Here is a 22,574-nt window from a genome sequence, read left to right as displayed (position 1 = left end):
TAAGGCGATTGTAAATAAAAAGACATTTTTTCACAATTCAAACCAAACGCGTAAGAATGGGGAACACTGCAACTGTGGCACAAACCTCAAATTGTGATGATGCAGAAGAGAAAAGTTCGGGGTTTTCCCAAACAAAGGAGAGGCTGCGCTATGGTGATGGCAGAAGAGAAGTTGACAAAGTACCGAACACCGGGGACCAAGATTCCACAGAAGGAAGACTGGCGTTCCTACAGAGATGGGGACTTGGGCGGAAAGGTAAACTTTGAAAATCATTTTAAAATCACCCGTGCTGCATCTTTCCTTAAGCCCCTATCTATCTCACTGAACCCGCGGCACGTTTGCGGCGTCGCTGCGTCCTAAACTGGATTTGTGCTACCCTTGACTTTATAATGGGAATATCATTCAAAACGTACAAGTATGACTAAAAGGACAACAGAACACACAAAGCGTAAAAAGATTACGTTAATGAAGGTATGACATCCAGGTAATAAGATACGCCAAAATAGTTACTCAAGCAACTGGATAAAATTTTGAAACAGTCAAAATTCAAAATTTGAGTAACAATTTTCGGCGAAGCGTCAAAATATGAGTTTTTTATCGATGAAATTCGTTGAGCGCTTTGTCAAATCACTCGGTCGCCAACGTGCCGCGGGTCCAGTGAGATAGAGGCCCTACTGTGAGCGAACCACCCCCCCCCTCCCCTGAAAGAATTACGCGCGCTTCACTGCTGTGCGCCTGGAAACTAATAACAGGGCTTCCAGACGGTATACTTCAATCAGAGCCTACACATGAACATAATCATTACTAAGCAAATCTTTCCAGTCGCTAATGAATAAAGGAAGAAGGCCTAGAAATTGACTTTGACCCTCGGGATGTGTGGATGAACTACTGGAATTTCATTTTCTTTTGGGCCATTCCAAATTTTCGACGGATGCGGTAACCACTAAAGCCAAATGTGCTGAGGTCAGCACCTATTCGAATACACATTAACAGCACATTCCCTCTCTCTTTCTAATCTCCAAGCAGATGTAATAACGATCGATCCGGTCCATTCTCGCTGTTTAACGCCGTTTTGGGGACATTTAATACTCTTTTCCAGTGGAAGAAAGCTAGCGAACCGTTAGAATATAATACTAGAAAAGAGTAATAAAATGTCTCAAAAACAGGCGTGAATCACCGACAAAAAGCTGGATCCTTACATCTGCTTGGAGATTACTATCTTGTCCCGTCTAGTTCAGCTTCTATTCCTCCCGTTATAAGCATTACACCATGTGTCTGCTCCCTCTGCCCACCCCAGGCCCATGAAGCCGGTGCCCCGTTGCATAAGCCATAACCAGCCCACCCTGACTCTTCCTAGCCTCTAACAGGCCTTCTTAAGGGGTTATAGATAGTAGAATTCGGCAATAATAGGGTGAATAATTGACAGGAAAGTAAGCCCGCGGTAAGGGCAACGTCGCTGGCAATCTATTCTCCCTGTTTCACCAAATGATCAGCCAAATGCTGCTATTTTTCAGCCAGCTTAGTTATTCCGGTTGAGACCAACGCTCCCACCTGTTACGAGACGCACCTATGCCATTATGCGCCCTGCCAGCGAGCGGGGTAATATATGACCGAATCATGGCGGCAAGAGTTTACATTCTGCGGGGTCGTCATGGCGCGCCTATTGTCCGCGTGAACAGATCGCTACGGAAACTGAACAACACTAAAAGCTCATTTTGTTCCGTGAGAAGAACACACGTGCGCAAGTCATTCATTAGCTCCAGGTTACTCCACTATATCCACAATACACACAGTGCGGTACTGAAACAGGCACACGGCTGGGACTGGGACAAGGAAACCTGTGTTGTGTTTCCTCGCTCCTGATCTGCAGACAAATCCGAAGGTTGCTTCGGTGTGCACGTGACTTTCTCATAATCTTGAGACGTGTTGGAGCGTGACAGGAGGGAGCCGTCGTGACGTCTGCAAGGATATGAACGTCTTGTGACCGGGATCTTATTTCCTGGGACACAGAAGGGCGCAAAGACGGTAGGACCTCCGCAGGAGAGCGACAGATGGGGCTCTGGATTTCTAGATTACAAGAAAACTGAAGGATTTATTTCTGAATGATCTAGGGGCACCACGACTAGTAACAGAGCGCGCACTGTCGAGTTGTTATATGTTTTGCTACCCGCTTAAAGGGCGGATTGGTAAACGTACGCAAGGTACCCCTACTGGCGAGTGTGCGATTCCATGTTTACGTCACTTTGGCTCATGCAGGAAATCGTCTGATCGGAAGCGCTCACTTTGCGAAGAAGTAAGGACAGCCTTTTTTTATGTGAGGGAAATGTCAGCCGCCACAGATTGTCTGTTCTTAGGATCACAAAAATAACAATCATGTCTGACGATTCTGACGTCGACTCGCAGACCTCTGACGTCGACGTCACGTACGACGCCGATACGTCATCACAGGGGTCACTCGGGTCAAGTCACGACGACGAAAAAAGCACAGGCGAGCCTGAAAACAATCTTGGGGCTCAAACGGTCTCACCTGAGGGCGCTGACAAGGAAGAACATTCTCACGACACCAGGAAAGGTAGCGATGCGGGGTCAACGTCCGATAGGGCAGAAGAGGAAGAAGAAGACAACCCAGGAAGTGCCCCTTCAGAAACTGGCTCCGCTAGAACAGCCGAGAGAGATTTGGGAGCGGGAAGCGTCATGTCGGAGGGCGAGGGGACACACGCCGCTCGGGAGGGGGACAACGCGAGACCGTCCAGTGCCTCAAGCAGAGAGAGTAGCAGAAAGTCCGCGTTAGAAGACAATCAGATGGAAGTTGAAGAAGACATAAGCGAGGATGACGCCGAAGATGACGACCGAGGGTCTTGTGACGGTTCTGAGGATGAGGAAGAGACTGTAGAACCTGATGTAGAAGAGGAGGATGGCGGGGAACAGACGCCTGTGCCACCACTAGAGATCAACATCTTCAGCGGCTCCAGTTTCGACGCGGAGGGGGATGAGAGCACGGGGGTGTCCGGGCAGGGCTCGATGGCCAGTCTCTCGGCGGAGGGGGAGAGGAGCAGTGCCGCCAGCGGGTCCATGTCGCTCCGCCCGCCCAGCTCCGAGAGCGACCGGCGGTTTCTGGAGGTTTGTCCGACTCTCCAGACGGGCAGCGGTGTCGGCTGTACGGACAGGAAAGCGCCACAGGGCGACAATTCAGAACGGCACCACGGCGAACGCCCCCAGAGCGCATCGCAGGTCAGTGATGGAGAAGACGTTTCCGAACAACCAGCAAGTGAAGAAAACTTAAATCCACATCGTCCGTCTTCAGGTAAAAGCGAGACGGCAAGTCTCCAGCCGAGACCACTTTCCGCAGAAAGCGAGAACAGAAAACGCAGGAGAAAATCAGGCTCAAGAAGCAGCTTTAGAAGCGATGAGGAAATTGTCTCAGAGGGAACTACAGCATCTTCAAGACCCCCCTCTGGGAGAAGCACCTCCAGTAAGAAGGACTTCAGGCCCGGCAGCGTCGCTAACGGACACGTGTCAATCAAATCGCTCCCAGTGAAGGGGAACGCTGACAGGCCAACAATCAACAGACCGAAAAGCGCCGACATCAGGGGAAGGTACGCCAAGATGGACAGATCGGGCGGGAACACAGACGGAGAGAATAACACCAAGGTCTCGCAAAATGACGGGCCTGAAGAAGCAAAGAAGAAGAAAACTAGCGACGATGAGGGTAGAGAAACGTGCCAAAGCCGTCGGTCGCTCCACTCCGCCAAGTCTAACAAATCGTTCCGCAGCATTGCCTCCACGCGGTTCGACTATCTGGCCGAACTGGCGGACATCAAGGACAAACTGGAGGGTAAGACTGCGGACTGGGAGGGGCTGACGGAAGACAACTTGGAAGGTTTCTTGGAGGAGCTTCGCGAGCTGTACGGACGGACCACGGCTGTGCTGCGGAACAGCCACAGGGACAGCATCTGCCTCATGGAGAGGATCGTACAGGTCAGGAAACTCCTAAAGGAGACCAGGAGGAAACTTCGAGACGAGACCAGCGACCGAACTCTTAGTGGTTCGGATGAAAAAGGTGAGAAACCTTTTGGAAAAAGCTGCTTTGATCTGAAAATCAAATAGTCACAAACCTTATCTGTTTCGTTTTTGTCCAATTGATATTTTTCTAAACGTTTTCCTTTTTATTTTAACATTTTAGCTTTTATGTCAACCTGATTTTTCTTCTTTCAATTTCCTCCTATACACATATCTGGCATCTTTTGCAGTTTTGGATTACTTACATACAGTTATAAAGTCTAACTTGTTATGGTAATCTTAACCCTGTCCTGTCTTTGCTACGCTTTTATTCCCCCGTTCACGTTTCAGAGTACAGTCATGGGTTCCATTGATGCTGACCATCTTCTGTCCGATTCCACCGGTTATATTTCACTCTATACTTTGCCTTGGAGTTTAATTTATAACCAAAAGTCTAACATGTGCACATGTGTGGTAGCTTTGATGATCATGCCCTCATGTCTGCCCCTATAAGTCCTCTTCTCTCTGTCGTGTAGGTTTACTAGGAGTTGCGTCTTTTCCGTCAACACTTTTCCGCCTTCCATAAACCACTATTACCTGTAACACACACCTGTCGTGGTTTGCGGCTCTCTGTTTTACACTGTTTTGAAGTCTATGAATAGGACTCAAGAATCTCTAATCTCACACTAGTAGTATTGATGTTCATCCCATCACCCGTCTCCCTGTTTCAACCGCCGCGAACACTTCATTTTCTCCCTACAGCGATTTTAAATCCCCGTTGATATTAAGTATTTTACAGTAGTAGCCAGCTGACACCTTGCACTTGGTTTCATCTATAATTTCACACCTGTGCGATACCTTTGATGTTCATCCTCATCACCCCTTATTTCGTGAGTCCCATTTAGTCCGCATCAGCGGTTTATCCTCCAGTTACACCTTCCCCATCAACCGTAATGTATTTCTAAACCTCTCCTCACTTTGACGGTACATATCGCGCCTCACGTCTTGCTATAAGTAGTATATAAATAGTAAGCCAGCATCTTGTGCTATATTCCTTATGTAATCCTACACCTGTACGATTTGAGTGCGTCACCATGGTGACCAGCACAACAGTGTATTAGTTATAATATAGCCCTGGACACGGTTAAAACATCGGGATGGAAAACGTGTTAGCGCGTAGTTTAATAAAACCTATTGGGGAAAACATGGAGGGATATTGATTTGAAATTAGCACACTTGTATTTCTTATCATACAGAATTGCGGTGTGTAATTATGATAACAGACCCCCATCTGTGTTATTTTACCTGCCATATCCAGCATTGTTGTCTTTTCTTGACCTTTCTGTACATAAAGTCGGCGTACTTTATCATTAGTGTCAGTCAGCGGGTACTTCATGCCTGAATCAACATGTCTGGGTTATGAAAAATCATCTATCAACCGAACTATTGCCCACGAACTGCCGAATTAGTTACTGTATACACAGAAATTCTAGTAACTGTTTTATGTTGCGGTTCTAACATTTTCTCAGAAATCGGTAGAATTTAACATAACCAATGTAAATATGTTAAAAAAGAAAGCCACACAAATTTGGCAAAACAAAAATTAACCAGAAAACAATAAAATTGCGACCTACTAAAATAGGTAGGTCACTGACTATCGATAACCTGACATAACTAACTAGTCACTTATTAACCAGCCTGTCACTAGTGTGTGTTACCTCGTGCGCTCCGCACGTGACGTCATACCAACCTTCACACACGCCAGTTTGTCACAGTTAAACACTCGTCAAACCCGTTGCCTGGCAACTCTTTATTAAAATGGGGTGACTAATATCTGACGCATTATTGGCTACATCCATCACCTTATATCGTCGTTTGTGCAGGATAAATTTGCTCTGATCTTGGATACAGTTCCCCGCTATTAGCGCCGCTAATGGGGGTCCATTGATCGGTCGGGTTGACAGGTCTTACTTTAAAGGAGTCCTAAACCCTAGAGGGGGGAGGTATTTTCCAATGGATGGTAATTTTAGGAAGTAGAAATTAATCTTTTTTACAGTATACGATAAAGTACCCACTAGTCCCTTACGCATCCAAAAGCATTCAGTATTCTACCAAATTCCCCAGGTGACCCTCAGCCTATGTGTTTTTTACAATGTGCCTGACAATGCCTGACAAAAGTTAGATTACAAAAAGAATGTCAGGGTGGTTAAGAAAAACTCGTCTTGCTATGTGTTCTTTTATATCTTATTAACAATTGGCCTTCTTATTGTGTTTAACCACCCTCATTTACGCCGAAAATATCCACGTTTAAAAATGTATGTTAACGCATAGGGAATACACTGGTAGGGTCTGCAGGGGTTTAGTGAGTATCATATTGTTTTAAAAAAACACACCTTGTGTAATTCACCACATGCGGAATTCTGTAAAAAGTCGGCTGATTATGTATTGATTGATACATAATCTAGTGGAAAATAACACCGCCTTCTGGAGTTTAGGACTCCTTTAAAGGCGCCCAAAGCGTTATAAGCGCGTTGGAAGTAGGATTTTTGAATTCAATTTTCTAGTCCTTTCTATACATAGTACGTGTAAAGTACACTAGCCTCTTGCATATCGAGCTACATGGATCAAAGATGCGATGTCGTTGTGTGGTGAGAACTCACTGAAAATCTGGGTGCTAATTTTTGTGGTGATCCCAATGTATAAGGGACTCCTCGTACGGATTGTTTCTGTGCTCTTTTAAACGTCCAATTCATGATAGAAATGTTCTAATATGAACAAGTAAATGTTCATATCATACAGATTGCCATATCCGGAATACTTCCAGTTTTAACGTTCTGACATGCTTTGGGCTCCTTTAACAGCCCGGGTTGACAGACGGTGCGCGTTTGTAACATGGTCGCCATGAGTCGTGTTTGTGTGAAGTGTTGAGTGAAAGCTAGAGCCTTGGAGATCAGCTGTGCACATGGCCGTCTGTCAGCTGCGTACTGACGGGGTTTAACGTTAGACGGTTTCAAGTTCTAATGTTTGAAAAGGTCGCTGGTTTAAGAGTGGCTCTTATGGCTGTATTTACTGCACGTCAGTGGTGTTGTTAAAGGTTTCACTCGCGTTTCTGGTGATTTATTGCAATACAAGGATGTCGGTGTGCTTTTAATGTCTTTTCGTAGCGTGACATTACTAAACCCTAAACCTTCTTTGTCTTGATTTTACATCTAAAAACCCTTTCAGTGACGCGGTGATTTATTATACATACTGTCAGTTTCTTTATATGCATACATTGATGAATTAATAATGAATGTAGCAATAATGTACGATGTTTCATCTTATTTCAAATATTTACATCCGCTACAAAACCATACATGAGAATAGAAAGAGTACTCAGCAAACACGAGCCTCCGCCAATGCAGTTTGATTACCACAAGAGGATTCTATAGAAGTATAGTAGATACTTGTTACCTGCAGTTTGAAAGAAAACTGCTAGAGGTTCCAAAATTCGACCACGTTTCTTTTGCCAAGGCCTGTCCAGAAACTAAAAGTACGAAAAACCGTTTTCGCTTTCCTGTTCACAAACTATATGAAACCTACGGCGGCAAAAATGTAGCAAAGGTTGGTAGCAAATGGTAATTAACCCTCTGACAGACTATTCAGCATAGTTGTCCACTTTCTGCTACTGTCAAATGGGAAATGTTCGCGCTGGTTTGATGAAGTTCGCGGTTTTTGCTATAACCTCTTCACCGCGAACTTAAAGCCACCGTGAACACTCAATTTTCTATCGCGAAATCAGATACCCAAGAACATTTCTCCTTTTACAGTACTGCAAAGGCCTTTAAGTTCGCCGTGATTTCATTTCGCGGTGAGGAGAAAATGGAGTGTTTCAAGTTTGCGATAGCGCTATAACCACATACTATACAGTAATGGAAACACCAATGGTTTTAACTTCCAGTATTCCAATAACCAACGGAGTCTGGTAGGGACTGGTGAAAGGCGTCTGTGCCCTGCCTCTCTACGTCTCATTAACTCTTCCATCGCTGTAAGCTCGTGTTTGATCCCCGCTGAACCAACACACGACGGCCGCTATGACGGGCCGAGAAAGGCCGCGTTAAAGCCTGGCGGGCCACTTTCGTATATCAACACTGTTACAGACTGGCTGTGTACACTGTGGGCGGACTGTCCCACTTTGAAGAACCCCTTCACGCCGGGAGGTAAAATTTACCCAAATTTTCCCGCCGCACGTTTTCCGGTGTCTGGGCTGTTAACCTACTTCTGTGGCTGATGAAGTTTTTCACTACCTTCGTCAAGAAGTTTGTGTTTTAGGTGTCGTTTGTGTGTGTGTGTGTGTGTGTGTGTGTGTGTGTGTGTGTGTGTGTGTGTTTGTATGTTTGTTTGTGTGTGTGTATCTTTGTCTGTGTGTTTGTATGTATGTGTGTGTGTTTGTATGTGTGTGTGTGTGTGTGTGTGTGTGTGTGTTTGTGTGTGTGTGTGTGTGAGTGTCCGTGCGTGTGTGGACAGAATAACAAGAGGGGATGGATTGCAATTATATCTGGTGTATAGATAGGTGTTGACAAAACGAAAGACAAGTTCGGTTATGGGCCTCCTAGCGCTTTCCATGGCACTGCAACAGAACGTTTGGTGGAGAAGACCATCAACTTATATGATTTATGCAAATGAAGACCTTATTTGCATACTCAATGAAAAATGACCAAAAAAATGATCAAGCGTTTCGATGATTCAATTCCCATTTCCTACGCCGCACACGCACGACGTACGCCAGTCGGAGTCCCGCGCCAAGGTTAAGGTCACTTCGGGAACAACAGGTGGCTGCTGTACGCTACCGTCTGCTTCTCCTGTCAATCAAATCCTTGTTACCTTGCATGTAGTTTAACGAGTGGAACGGTTTGTGTCGCGTTACTTGTAACGGGGATTACTGGGACGTAATTTGTTTCATGGTCCGGAACCACCTAAGCTCCACTATTACGGTCTAAAAATAACCAGGTACATTCTTCCCTCACAGTCGTTGCTATGCTGTCGTCTGGGCCACCTGTCAATCACCCCCTCATTCCCTTTTAAACGCCGAAGTTCAGGTACTTTACTTAAGAAGGCTTTAGCTTTAAGTAGTAGTGAAACAAACCACACTTGAACCCGTCCCGAACCATGGATAGACAGACACGAAGAGAATGGAATACTACGTGACGAAGGGCCAAGAGAATTCAGTTCTTTATTTCAAGTCACAGAACAGAAGTGACGTCATCAGTCAGAATAGACTTAACAGGTGTTTCGTGCGTAGACGGCAGTGAAGACGCATGCGCAGTGAGGTAAAAGTAAGTTAGAAAGGCGTCCGGCAAATAAAATTGCTGCTGTTAAGTTTGAAGTGCAAAAAAGTTTCACAAAGATAATCTCAAGATACGCTTATTCCGTCCAAGTATATACAGATCACTAGTATACTATAGAACCTAGTCCGTTTACAATTGGAGCTAACCACTCCTGTCCGAGGGGGTCCCAGCGCGCCCTTTAATTGTCCCAGCGCACGTTTGTTCTTGTAAGTTGACGCCGTCACGCGCCGACTCCCCTGACACATACCTGGAGTCGCAAAGTCAGAACTGTGATAACACCGCACAATAGCGCGGGCCGCCCGCACTGAAAAGTGCCGCTATGTTTACCCTGCTGTAGACCCAGGGCAGGAGTTAAACAGTAACGCGGTGTGTGCCGTAGCTAGGCACCGTTCTGAAGGAACCCGCGGGCCGGCACGCCATCTTACCGCCGGCACAGGTACGTATCACCTTCTTATACACCGCGTTCTGTTCTTATACACCGTATCCGTCTTACGGAGTCACTCATACGCGTCAGGTGTGTAGGAATGTCTTTACAGGGTTGAACTGTTGTAAGATATTTCAAAGCCTCCTTCAAGGGCCATGTAGTTTTCGTGTGTACACAGGGAATACTTGTGTTGCTACAATCGCCCGACAAATGTAGGCGATACGCCGCCCTGAGAACACTTACATACCCATATGTTTCCACCATATGCCCACAATTTGTTGTCCTTATATCTTGCTTGACTTTCGTGAACTGTTGGCTTGTGAAATCGTGCCTGCGCTGGTTTTAATGGAGCGTTTTATATTCATTTGAGTTTTGTCTAAATATTGTCTATCAAACACGTACTTCAAACAGCGCTGCTAAGGCGCCTTTCCCACTAGACAGTGACCGCTGTGCGACCGTACAGCGACCAAAGCTGGATTTGTGTAACCCTCGATTTTATAGTTAATACAAGATGCACTTTGTAAAAGTATGATTGAAAAGACAACAAAAAATACAAAAAATCTGTTGAATCTGATGGGCCTTTTTATATTCATTTGATTTTCGTCTAAATATTGTCTGTCAAACACGTACTACAAACATTGCTACTAAGGAAAGCCAAAACACACACTTGCGTGCTTCGCCTTTAGTCAAGTCAACTTCATAAGCTTAGATCCTTCTCAAACTTGTCTGTTCTAAGTGCATGTCAAAGTTGCTGTAGAAGCACGCCTCTCGACACCTTGGTTTTTACAAGAGAGTTCAAACAAGTTCCCTCTAGCTGTCACATGGAGCACGGTCCAAGTCCCGTGTGAAAGTAGAACCTTTATAAGCTCAAACATTCCGCAACAAGTACTTGATGCAGAATCTAATGTTAAAAGCACGTATTATTCAAGACCTTACCAAAGTAGTTGTGTGCATTACTAGTTCTACAACTCCTACTCGCATGCTTCAGATACGTTTCGTGAGTTATTTTTAGACACTATTCACTGTAGGTAGAAATCTTATCTTTCAATCCCTGCATTAGCATATCCTTATAATTAGTCGACAAAGCCACTTCTTTGTACTGTTCTTTTGTACACAGTGAATGTACATGTACGTTTGGGTCGCGGTTTAGAAAGTAACTCCCAACCGCCCCTTCCACACATCGCATGGCTCTTTCAAACAGGTGATCTATAAGAACTTCTGCACTGTCTAACTTTATTTACTTGCACTTAATTATCCCCGTGCCTTGAGTAATTTCATGTATTCTTATACCACGCCCAGATCTCTACTGTGTTTCACAACTTTCTTGTCTGCTCCTGTCGCCTGCGGGCACCCCCCCCCCCCTCATGATTGACAGGTTAAACTGGCGAGACATGTTAACCCCGGTAACCAGGCGACGCGCGGCGGTACTGTGTCCGTGCGGGACAGGTGCCTTACCGACTCATCAAAATTTCACAGTTTCTCAGGAATCGTCCCCGGTAACGTCATCCAGACGCTCGCATGTTGTTCTCCATAGCTGGAACTCTTAGCTGCTCAACCAGTTTGTTAGAAACTTGCTGAATATTGAAGTTATTCTGGCAGAACTCCAGCCGCCGACCGGCGGGTTTGAGGAAACAAACTTCGCGGTAACTCACAGCTGTCCATCTTTCCGGGAACTTTATATTTTCTGCAAATTCTAGTAAGTAGAAACCTCTTTTTACAGTTTCCTTGTTGGTGTAGACACTATAATTTTAGCTGCATTTGTTGCTGTTTTTCTACTAAATGTTGACACCAAGGCTATTCAAGCTAGGGGTATTATGCCTCACAGGTTGACAATCTGTGGCTATGTAAAGATAGTTAATACGCAAAACTGCGGTGGGTCTTCGGGCTTGAGAAAGACTCATCCTAACTTAAGCTGGGGCTGAATATGGCCCACAGACATTGATATAGACTCCACAAAGCGTTACAACCTAAACATGCATAAAACCCGTGTATTTTGTACGGTCGGTCGGACTTGTACAGGTATTGACTGACGACATTCCGTGACTTGTAAAGTCTTTGTACGTGTAAATGTTGCTGTAGTGTTTGTGAAGGTTGACAGTTCGTGCGAATGCTGTTCTTATGTCGGATTGCATCTGGTTTCAAATTTCTTGTGAAGCCCTCTTTTTTCGGCATTTCCTTAATTTGTTTCCGGCGTATTTTCTCCCACAATGAAACTCTTTCCTTATCTTCCCTTTGCATAAAAATTATCCTTTATCTTAATTATCTCAGTGGCCGGTGGTTAAGTAATCAGCCAGTGCCTCTCCTGACACGGAAACACGGAAATGTCACGTAAAACAACGTGAAGGTACGACAACAGGTGAGTTACAGGTGTCTGTGATGACAGGTGGAGAGAACGCCTCTACCCCGTACCGTGAAACAAGCTTTATCAGAGTTTACGCCAATAGTAAGCGTTGCAGTCCCTCATTCTTGTGCAACGTTGTACATCCAAGCTTCCTTAATGGTGGGGTTTTCTGCCGTCACACCCCCCTCCCCCCAACGAGCCTTCGACTTTTTCTTTGTTCATCGCGACGTAAAGTTTGAAAGACGTACAAAACTTCACAAACGATATATAAAAACGAACCAAAGCCAAACAACTGTTTTACTCTTCAAGTATATTGCTTATCAATTCGGTCGTGGCTGAACTACTTTAGTTAAAGTTATGCAGCAGTGTCCCTTTTGACACCGAAAACGTGGTAAATTGTCACGTACAGCATGTCATTTAACTGCCTCTATCCCCATACATAAATCAGCTTTCTCTTAAGTAATGAGTTTCTCTCAGAAGGACACAGTAACGCGCCAGTGTCCTTACAGAGTATGTTGCAATCCGGCACGTACAGCAAACATGCGGCGACCTGACGTTGATGTATCATGACATCCTGTCATTTGACGTTTGTCGCCTGACAGACTTCAACATGATTAAAGAGTACGGAGCGAAATGCACTGAAAAAGAAAAGGGGGAGGGGCATAACTGCAATCTAGTAAACGTACATGTACTAACAGTGTCTTTAGTAAAGCTCGGATTTTAAAGTGAGATAAAGTTTAGACCAAGAAACATTGTCAACAATGCATGCAACTTTCTTCTTGTGTTATCATTGTTTAGCATTCTTCCTAAAACCTTTCTTGCACAACCTGTTCTTTATAATCCCTCTGAATCAGACATCTTTTCATGTTCTCTCCTTCTTGTCTCATTCTTACCGCACTTAAATCCAGGCTGAGTAACGGAATGTTTTATGTAGGTCATTAGACGAACCACAGGTCCAGTTCCTAATGCATGTCCCTCTTGAAGGTTAGAGTAGTTATAAGTAAGGAGTGTACTTGTAGGAGGTCCAGAGAACCTGGGCTGCTCCGTCTTGAGTCAACTCATTAGCAGGAGACTGAAAGGTTCCGTGTGACCCAGAGACACGGGTTCGAATCCGTGTCAGGTGAAAGGGGAGCCACAAAGCGTCGCCCCTTTTGTCCGTAAGGACCATTTAATGTGCCGTATATCACCGTACGGGCGGTGGGAGAGGCCGGGCCTGTCAGGACACATGGACCTTGTACCGTGCAATAAAGGGCTGTCCCGTCAGACTTACAGCTGTGAACAAAAACGTTTAGAAGTCTTTAGACATGAAAGCTGCAACGTTGAAATAAATACTAAAATAGTCACACAGCTTAAATATCAAAAGATTATGGATTCAGATCACGACCTACCGACCGATGCTCCAACGACGGTATGCACGTTATTTGTTCTCAATTCCCTTGTCATCAGTGGCATACTTTAAGAAAGCAATAGAACCTCTCATAAGAATAGAGCTCGCTCCGTTGAGTATTGGTTGGATATAAAACGATTTACTACGAGTTCCCGCGCGACACAGGCTATACTTGGTAACTCTTAAGGTTCAGAAGTGTTGTCCCAGCTTTAAAGTCAAGTTTATTTGCTCTGCGTGTATCAAAGAGATCCTCTAAAGTTAACATGGAGTAGAACTCTCAACTTCGGCCGGTGGGCTTAGATTTAAGAAATCGAACACTAAAAGACCCACGCTCTAGATCTCGTATAAAGGATGAAACGTAAGACTTCCATCCTCCAACTTTCTCCAGACTTGGGAGTTGGGAGCAGGCAGGCAGACGGTTAGGGACTCTGTGTGTGCGTACTCAGTCCCGTGTTTCAGGCCAGTTCACCTGTCTCATCCTCCCCAAGGACTATCTCAGTTTGGTGTTTTCCAACCTTTGTCTGAAGCGACTTCCAGCACCTGCGGGTCATTGACCTTTTTTGACGAATTCTCATGTCCTGGGCAGTGGTGGAGGGTTCGTGTGTGGGTGTGTAGTAACCCGTTTGTTCCCGTGCCAGACCCAGGCCAGACCGTACAGCAGGCGCGGACGATCCTGACCCGGGCAGTAGCGGAGGGTAAGCGTGTGGGTGTTTTATGTGGGTTAGTGTATGGGTGTGTTATATGGGATATTGTGTGGGTGTGTAGTAACCCGGTTGTTCCCGTGCCAGACCCAGGCCCATCCCGGCGGCTGACCCAGACCGTGCACCAGGCGCGGGCGACCCTGGCCCGGGCGGTGGCGGCGGGTTAGCTTGTGGGTTAGTGTGTGGGTGTGTTACGTGTGTTAGTGTATGGGTGTGTAGTAACCCGTTTGTTCCCCTGGCTCAGACAGTGGCGGAGGGTTAGCGTCTGGGTTAGTATATTGGTGTGTAATAACCAATTTCCTCCTTATCAGACCCAGGCCCGTCCCGACGGCTGACCCAGACCGTGCACCAGGCGCGGGCGACCCTGGCCCGGGCGGTGGCGGAGGCGGCCGAGGCGGAGCGCAGCGCGGCGGCAGCAGAGGTGGCGGCGGCAGAGGCGGCAGCGGCCGCGGGGAGGACCATGGCAGCGCCCGGTGAGTTTACAAATCAGTATGAAACCAACATACTAGAAAATAAGATGCTTAAAGATATCTTAGAAAAAAGAAAACAAGGAAGCAATATTGAACTACAAAACAGTTTCCCATTGTCATATTCGTCAGGTATTTCACCTCGGAAAAGTTAGGCTTTTGGACAGTTAAGACAGATATCAAGAGCCACTGAGTGGACACTTAGAGAGTGGAGGAGACAAAGAGGGCGGCCCAATAGAAGATGGAGAAACAACCTAGCTAAACACCTGGGCCCTACATGGCCAAGAACTTCTAGACTTAGAAAAGACCGGGGCCTGTCAAAGGAGGGATTCCTCTGAAAGAGCGACAACGCCCTGGAATGATGATGATGACACATGTGTGACTATATTTTTCATTTCTCTTCAGAAACAGAAACGAAGGACAAGGAGGGAGGAGAGGGAGTAGCACCTACCGAGGGTGATGACGTCACCGACAAGACAGAGGAGGATGCTCAGGAGGAAATCACCATGGCAACGGAGGAGGCGGAGAAAGAGGAGACTGAGGGTGAAGGAAAAGTAGAAAATGGTGAAACCGAAGAAGGTAAAGATGATTGTAAGGAGGAGGAGACACCAGAGCAATCTGAAGAAGGCGAGAAAGCAGAAAACGGACCTGAAACAGACAAACCGGACGATGAACCTGCTCAAGCAGAGTCACATGGGGACGAGGAGGGAACGGAGGAACGAGAGCACCCTTCAGACGAGACACCCGATGCTGCTACAGATGAACAAAAAGTCACAGAAGACGAAAAGGAAACACAAGATGGAGATAAGGAAGACACTGGAGAAACTAAAGAAACTGAAGAAACAACAGAAGTTTCTGAAGAAAAGACTGAAAGAAAATCCAGCAAACTGGAGGATATAAAAGAAGACGATGATTCTGAAAAAGGCGAGGAAAAAGACGAAAAGTCAGACAGCGGTAAAGGCGAGGATAGCACCAGCCCGACGCCACCTCCTCCAGCCGGGCGGAGGAGAAGCGAACCGACTCTTTCACAGGCACCGTCCCCGCGGGGCAACCAGGGGTCCTCGCAGGCCATGCTGCGCAGGGGCAGCCTGATGGACGTGCGGCTCAGGCAGGCGGAGAGGACGCAGAGGGACGCCATGAAGGACCCCAACAACTGGCCAATGGAAGCGTGAGTTTGCTGGTTATTCGTAAGAGATATTATTTCATTAAGATTACATTATGACTGTGTGTTCGCACTATAGGATGCACACTATCTGCAATGCAAAATGCAGTCTTCTCTAACAGATGGTCGGTTGCACAGTTATATCGGCTGTTGTTTTATGGCCCTAAACGATAGAAATCTAAGCATATTACATTTTGAGTGCGTGCACATGCATGTTTTAGCAATATACAACACACACCATATACAGTGCTTAAGTATACTAAATGCAGTCCTCTTTTAAAACGTTAACAGGTCAGTCATTCTCTTGATGTTGATCCATAGACTTCAACCATAAAAATTCTGAAAAACAAACCAGAGAAAAACGCATTTTGTGAAAGATATTCATCCTATATTTGACAAGGCATGTTGTATGTAATATTTTCAACCTAGTATACTCACGGAACTGTCCTCTGTATTACAGTCTACAGGTGGAGAACCTAGACGGTGAGTCCGAGGTCGGGTGCCTGATCCGCGCCACGTCCGACGTGCTGGACTCGCCGCCCTCCCCCATCACAGCCTCCTACCTGCATCACCTGTCCCACCGCACCGTGGGCAGCGCCGAGGAGCTGGTCAGCGAGGTGTGTTTGGTTGTGTTTGTTTTATTTAGATCTCTATTATGCTAGGGTCACATTTCCTAACCGGGGCTCGGCCGGGCTGTTTGCGGAAATGAAAAATCAAAGCGTACGTCAATAAATTTGCACACGCCATGCTCTTAAATAATTTTGTGTTTTTGTTATCTTTCATGTCATACTTAACGTTCCCGAAGACTGCCCGGCCGGGTCCCGGATTGGAAATGTGACCCAAGCATTAGTGTCATATAAAGAAACACTACTCTGGAGTCCACTTAAATAAAAGATAAAATGAAATGTAAATAACACAAGCTTAATACAATTGGTAAACAGAAAATTGAGCAAAATCAAACACAGTGAACGTCAAAAGTTAGCGGTAAACATAAGATAGCGGAAACATGGGCATTGTAGCAAAGTAAATGTATACAGAAGGAGCGCAATCAAAAGTACTCATAGTAACAAAGCATAAATATAGCAACTTAAATATACTTTCATACCTGCATACCATCTTCGGGTAGAAGGCTCTATGGAGTATCTACTACTTTGGGTCCCGATCTCCGCTCTAGCTAGTATCCGTGATGTACTTCAATTTGTCCCAGTGCTTGTCCAGTCTATTACTAATAGATTATATATGTAACAGACTAATATTCCAGTCTATTATATACTGCCAGGTGGTGGACCTTCAGCCTCGGGGCCAGGTGCTCCCGGGCCCGCTGATCGTGGCCGTGCCGTACCCGGTCTCCGCGCGGGCCGGCAGCCGGGAGGTCATCGTGAAGACGTCGCAGGACGGGGAGAAATGGCGGGCTATCCCGGCATTCAACCCGGAGGCCAACTACAGGGAGAGGAAGGTGAGTCGGAAATTTTCTTCTCGTGGCCTTATCGCATCCAAGATCTACATTAACTTCAAAGAGATTTCTGTTGCCTCTGCCTCTTCCTGCGTAGTGGACCAACGATGCTCTTATTGAAGGAGGTACCTTTCTCAGACCTTCTGCAGACTTTTTCTACGGCGCCTTTCCTTAGCTGGTCTTATCTACTTGTGTAGCAGGAATTAGAATTAATGTTATGATACGGATTGCGTATTATGTATCTTTGTTTATCTTCCAACATTGGATGCCTTTCTCAATTGATGTTTGGAAGACATTCATACAGTGACAGTCATGTCTAATGAAAACGTCGAAAGTTTATTAAAGGGAACACAAGTCACGTTTCTTTTTTTGACTCCCGTCTTCTCCACAGGGTGTGTTTTTCGCAGAGGTGAATGTGAAACAGCTGGGGATGTTTGCAGTACTGTCGCGCCCCGCTAGGGAGAAGATCCACATCCCCACGAAGGGCGGGCTGTTCAAGGCGCCCCAGGACCAGCGAGTCTCCTTCAAGTACGACAAGGAGGGGGTCAAGACGCCCATGATGCTGACCTTAGAGGTAAGTGGGGCGGAGGTATAAACAGACAGACGGGAAGAACAGAAGAAAGAAATATGGAGAAATTGAGGATTAGACGCCTCTGTCCTTAGTGCTGAAAGCTGTGTATAGGCAGTATATGACGAAACATGACGCTTTTTCGTTAGCTATTAGTGAAATGCGGCTTCGCTACGGCTCGCGTGTTTTTGGCCAAGCACAGGCAATATAGAGGAATAGAATGAAAGATGAAAATCAGAATAAAGGAAAACGTACGTTGATATGAAAGAAACCAAGGGACTAAAGCGGGTAAGATTGGGAAACGTAAATGAAGAATATAAGGAAAGGTTGATTTAGAAGAAGATTTAGACTTAGCTTCAAGATGATTATGCACAATGTTAGAAATGTTGTAAATGTTTTTCCCGTTGTCCAGATCCAGCCGGTCTCCATGTCAGTTGTCGCTGACGTCAAGTCACGTGAGAAGACCTGTGAGGGCCTCATCTCCTGCAGCCCCATAGTGCGCATGTCTCACAACGTCAACATCCACACACGTGACTCTCCACCAATCACCGTCACCGTTCCCGTCCCGCCGAACCCCAGCCGCGCAGCCGCAGAGGAGAGCAATACAAAGTAGGCTGAAACGTCCATACTTTTAAAACTTACTATTAATTTTTTAACCTAGCAATTGATTAACTAATTAAGTAATTCATTTTAAGCCATGCATTTCAGTCGTACAATATACCAGTCACTTGTACCCATTAAACAGTTGCGCAACTACTAGTTTGGGGGTGAGTAGTACGAAAAACGTCTAAGCGCAACTCAGTTTACTATTAAGTCATTAAGTTAAAAAATCCTGAAGCACAGATAAACGTTATGTAGGTTTATATATAACTTCTAAGGGAAATGTCTCTCACTATAGTAGAAGGCCCAAGACAGCGTTCGAAGGCAGCCGTTCATCGGACGCAGCGTCTCGACCAATGAGCGCCTTCTCCCTGGGCACGCGCAGTAGCAGCGCGCAGGATGATGACGACACGCTGCGGCTGCTGACGTGGGAGGAAGGCGGTTGGCTGGTTCATGATGACGTAGAACTGACGGAGAGGAAGGGCGACCTGGTGGCGTTCGAACTCAAGGTCGTGCTGCAGCGGTAAGTCCTGGAGACAGGGGGCGCTTTTTTAACGAAACGGTTCGGGACCAGAGGTGGGCTATCAAAAGAGACGCCTCAAGATGGAAAGTAAACAAATGAAAAGAACAAAAACAACAATGGCAGATATTTTGCAAAGTTAACAAGTACAGGCAAGCAAATTTTACGACACCAATAACCGTCTGATATTGCCTATGATCTCTCAAATTGATGGATAGTGAAAGAAAGACCTTGTCAATATGAAATGTATTGGCTTTGTTGTCTTCCAGGTTCATCATTCTGCGTCTGAAGACCGGCTCACACTACTCCCCAGAGAAAGTAGTCCGGGCGCTGGAGAAATCCCTCCGCACCAAGCGGGCGGCGTGCATCGCCCTGCATCGGGCAGACGACCCCAACAGCCTTGTCTTTAAGTGAGCAAAAAAAATGCTTTTTCCTTCTTTTTCTTTGATAATTTGTAACGGATCACAACATCTAAGTGTGTAAAATGTATCGACGGTTTTCGTTGGGATGTTTGAGGTTTTTAGTCAGTTCGTTCAAAGCTAGCGCGATCTGCATCTACACTTTTCTTTCTTAATATAGTTATTTGCGCTTTATACGTTAAGGTGTTCATGTAAAAACTCTAACAACACTAACCTCGTGCTCTAGGCATAAAGACCGCAACACCTTGCCGATGTTGATGTCCTTGCTATATACCCAAACACCTTCCAACAAGAGTCTAGTTTCAGAGTCTAGTTCACGTTACTGTTATAACCTATGAACTCTGACCTGTTCCTGTGTCAGGTGCGTTCCCGCGGCAAACTCCGCCCAAACCCTGCGCGCCCTGGAGGATTCTGGGTACGTGGGGCCGCCCGACCCCAGCGCTGACGTACTCCTGACGGAGGGACAGCTCATCTACATGCGGCTGCTAGGTACGTCTTCAGACTTCTACAACTTTTAGTACAGATGGACAGTACAAATATCTTTCTGTAGAATCAACGTGTAAGGTATTGTGTGCATGGTGAGGACTATATCTCTTTTTGTGTGAAATAAACCAATATAAGTTGACAACTCATCTGGGCTTTTCTCTGTAAATGACGAAAGATTGTATCGGTATACCACGATTAAGCTCTTAGCTTGTGCACAACATCGTTTCTTTCGCCAGGTGCCTTCAGACATCATTGCCTCTGCTTAAGCTTGATCATTTTATTCAATTCAATTCAAGTACATGTATTTTCAAATGAGCAAACTGGCATGGGGAATACACTTACCAGTTAGAAGGATGACGATCTATTCCCGCCATTTTGCAATGATGTATACAATGTAGCTAGTACTAAACGGCAGTCTGAACATCTCTCTTCATGACCGTAGGAAACATAACACACGCGGACGAGTCTTCAGAAGAAGAACTCCGTTTGCCCTTCCACTGTCACGTGCACAAGTCGGTGAGGTTAAAGGTCAAAGAGCAGGACGAGTTCGCCAATCACAGCTACGATGAGTACCGGGGTCAGGTCGAGTTCTTCCTGCGGGAAAACAACGAGCATGACGGGAAGGAAACGTCACTATGCAAGCTGCCCGTCTCACTACCGAAAGTGAGTTGCAAAATTGTCATTCGTTGCCTAGTTACCTCCATAAAAATGAAGATATTGTAATCAGTCGGTATGTTTATTTGTTTATCTTGATGTGCATCCTCATTTATGGGATTATTGAAGAGTGGCAGCAAGTAAAGCAGAAGTGGTGTAATAGGATACTTGGAGAATTGAAAGTGTAGTTTGGCCCTTGTTCATCTTTACTTTTGTTTCTTATGTTATCATAGAAAGAGAGACCTCGGCCAAGACCACCGAGCTCATACCGGAAACTCATTGAAGTTCCAGGTAAGTAACATCCGTTTAATTCTTTAAAAATATCCAGATTTTTGGGTTAACAACACAAACTAGCTGTCATGCTGTATTACACGATACATTAATTAAAACATGATATAACTTACATGGTGGTGGAATGATAGTAGTCCGTTAGCGCACAGCGATCAAGGAGGTTTCACTATAACCTCCTTGCAGCGATCTTAGCATACAATGCACTTTCAACCTCTAGAAAAGAACTGTAATCTTAGGCGATGTCTGAATGCCACGCACTCATCAGTAGTTCTGCCAGTCATACTTTGCGTTAGACAGCGTATCATAGTAGGAGGGCTCTGTTTCAAGTTTGTCGTTACAGAACTGGTTTGACCAATAGCAAGAGATAAAGGAATACAGCCCAAAATTTATGACTTCAAAAGTAATATGCATGTACTGTCACTTATGATCATAATGTACTTGAACTCAGGTCCGCTGGGTACGGACGGACTGAACCACCTGGCGCGTGAGATGGGGGAGGACTGGGACGTGGTGGCGGGGTACCTGAAGGTGAAGCACAGCCGGGTGCAGGCCATCAAGCGGAACTACCCCGGCGACATCAAACAGCAGGTACGGACCGTGTCTATATATATGTGTAGGTGTGGGAGGCCACACAAGCTTCGTCTCAGGGAAAATGTCTATGTCGCATAGGTTTGGAGTTGTTTGACGAAAGAATACCGCTCATTTCGATGGCCTGGCAGTGATCGGCATCAAATTGTTTGCAAGCCGACGACTTGCCACAAACTGGCCAATAAAGTTACCCATGGTAACTAATAAGTTTTAAATGGCAAATGGGTCCCTTCATAAAACGACCACAATACGAGATAATGTTGACGTATGGCATCACGACAAACGCCTTTCAATGAATTGTCGATCGCCACTCACATTTGTATATTATAGACGCTTGAAATGCAGATGCATTCATTATGCATTGGACATGTCATATGTTGTAAGCTTCTGGCAATCGAAGAAGGTCCGCGTTAGAAAAATTCCTTTCTAACTAGCAACCAAGCACTTGTATATCGAGCATACGTCTATAACTATCATACATATAGCTGATATGATCATTGCATGATAAGATAAGATGCAGAATTTACCTTTCGACCGTGTTCTCAATTCTCGTTGATTTCTTCGTCCGCCATGTTTGATTGACCTTTACCTCTACTCCTTGACCCCAGGCCTTTGATATGCTGTACACGTGGCGGAACAGCATGCCGCGACATTGCGACAAGGTCGGCGTGCTGTACAAGGCGCTACGCAAGTCCGACCGCGGAGACCTGGCAGAGAAACTCCGGGCCGAAACAGCTGCATGATAATGTTCTATATGCTGCAATTTTACATAAAATCGCTAGAGGGGGTATGTGAGTAGTCGTTGTATTGGCTCATGCAGAAATCAAAAACATTCTCGTCTTATCAAACTTTGTACGTGTTACAATAATTATAAATGGGTGGCAAGCGCACCTGATAGCAAGCGGTGCATCGCAATCAAATGAACATGATTTAGATAGCCAAAAAAGTTTTCAAGTTGACAATCCGTCCACGATTTGATTTTACCTTTTCTGATAGGGTCAAATTGAATTTTTAAACAATGTAAATTTACTTCCCGCGTCGGGAAACGTGTGCTGACTATATACCACTGTTCTTTACGGTGTTGCAATAATTTCACCCGTGTGTGGCCTTGCTGTGTTGTGTTACTTTGTAATTTATTGTGCGAACTTATTTTGTATGTTGCTGGAATAAAAGTGCACAGAAAAGTG

General features: G+C 45.5%; 2 protein-coding genes across 3 annotated transcripts; both read left to right on the top strand.

Annotated features, from left to right (window-relative positions):
* The first annotated feature begins 2,373 nt into the window (after nt 1-2,373).
* LOC136421020 (uncharacterized) lies at nt 2,374-14,446 on the top strand. The gene is made up of 2 exons (XM_066408164.1): nt 2,374-4,060; nt 14,267-14,446. Exons 1-2 carry the CDS (start codon nt 2,374-2,376, stop codon nt 14,344-14,346), a joined length of 1,767 nt encoding a protein of 588 aa, XP_066264261.1. The 3' UTR covers nt 14,347-14,446.
* LOC136420474 (death domain-containing protein 1-like) lies at nt 9,584-22,574 on the top strand. 2 transcript variants are annotated; one of them, XM_066407424.1, is made up of 14 exons: nt 9,584-9,762; nt 14,491-14,652; nt 15,052-15,814; nt 16,269-16,425; nt 17,088-17,264; nt 17,653-17,835; nt 18,242-18,438; nt 18,731-18,952; nt 19,219-19,359; nt 19,730-19,857; nt 20,297-20,517; nt 20,742-20,799; nt 21,248-21,387; nt 21,996-22,574. In XM_066407424.1, exons 2-14 carry the CDS (start codon nt 14,640-14,642, stop codon nt 22,128-22,130), a joined length of 2,535 nt encoding a protein of 844 aa, XP_066263521.1. In that variant the 5' UTR covers nt 9,584-9,762; nt 14,491-14,639; the 3' UTR covers nt 22,131-22,574. The 2 variants fall into 2 exon arrangements, with proteins under 2 accessions (XP_066263521.1, XP_066263520.1); XM_066407423.1 differs by having other exon boundaries at nt 9,586-9,762; nt 18,728-18,952.

This window comes from Branchiostoma lanceolatum, chromosome 15 (genome assembly GCF_035083965.1).
Source record: "Branchiostoma lanceolatum isolate klBraLanc5 chromosome 15, klBraLanc5.hap2, whole genome shotgun sequence".
Taxonomy (NCBI): Eukaryota; Metazoa; Chordata; class Leptocardii; order Amphioxiformes; family Branchiostomatidae; genus Branchiostoma; species Branchiostoma lanceolatum.
Note: the sequence above shows the minus strand (reverse complement) of the source record. Positions and strands in the feature narration are given on the sequence as shown.

Bases quoted from the DNA above. Each gene is read 5' to 3' on its own strand.
- LOC136421020 (XM_066408164.1), top strand. From the start codon at position 2,374: ATGTCTGACGATTCTGACGTCGACTCGCAGACCTCTGACGTCGACGTC. The intron at 4,061-14,266 runs GTGAGAAACCTT...TTCCCGTGCCAG, and splicing joins TAGTGGTTCGGATGAAAAAG to ACCCAGGCCCATCCCGGCGG.
- LOC136420474 (XM_066407423.1), top strand. The intron at 18,953-19,218 runs GTAAGTCCTGGA...GTTGTCTTCCAG, and splicing joins CTCAAGGTCGTGCTGCAGCG to GTTCATCATTCTGCGTCTGA. The intron at 20,800-21,247 runs GTAAGTAACATC...ACTTGAACTCAG, and splicing joins GAAACTCATTGAAGTTCCAG to GTCCGCTGGGTACGGACGGA.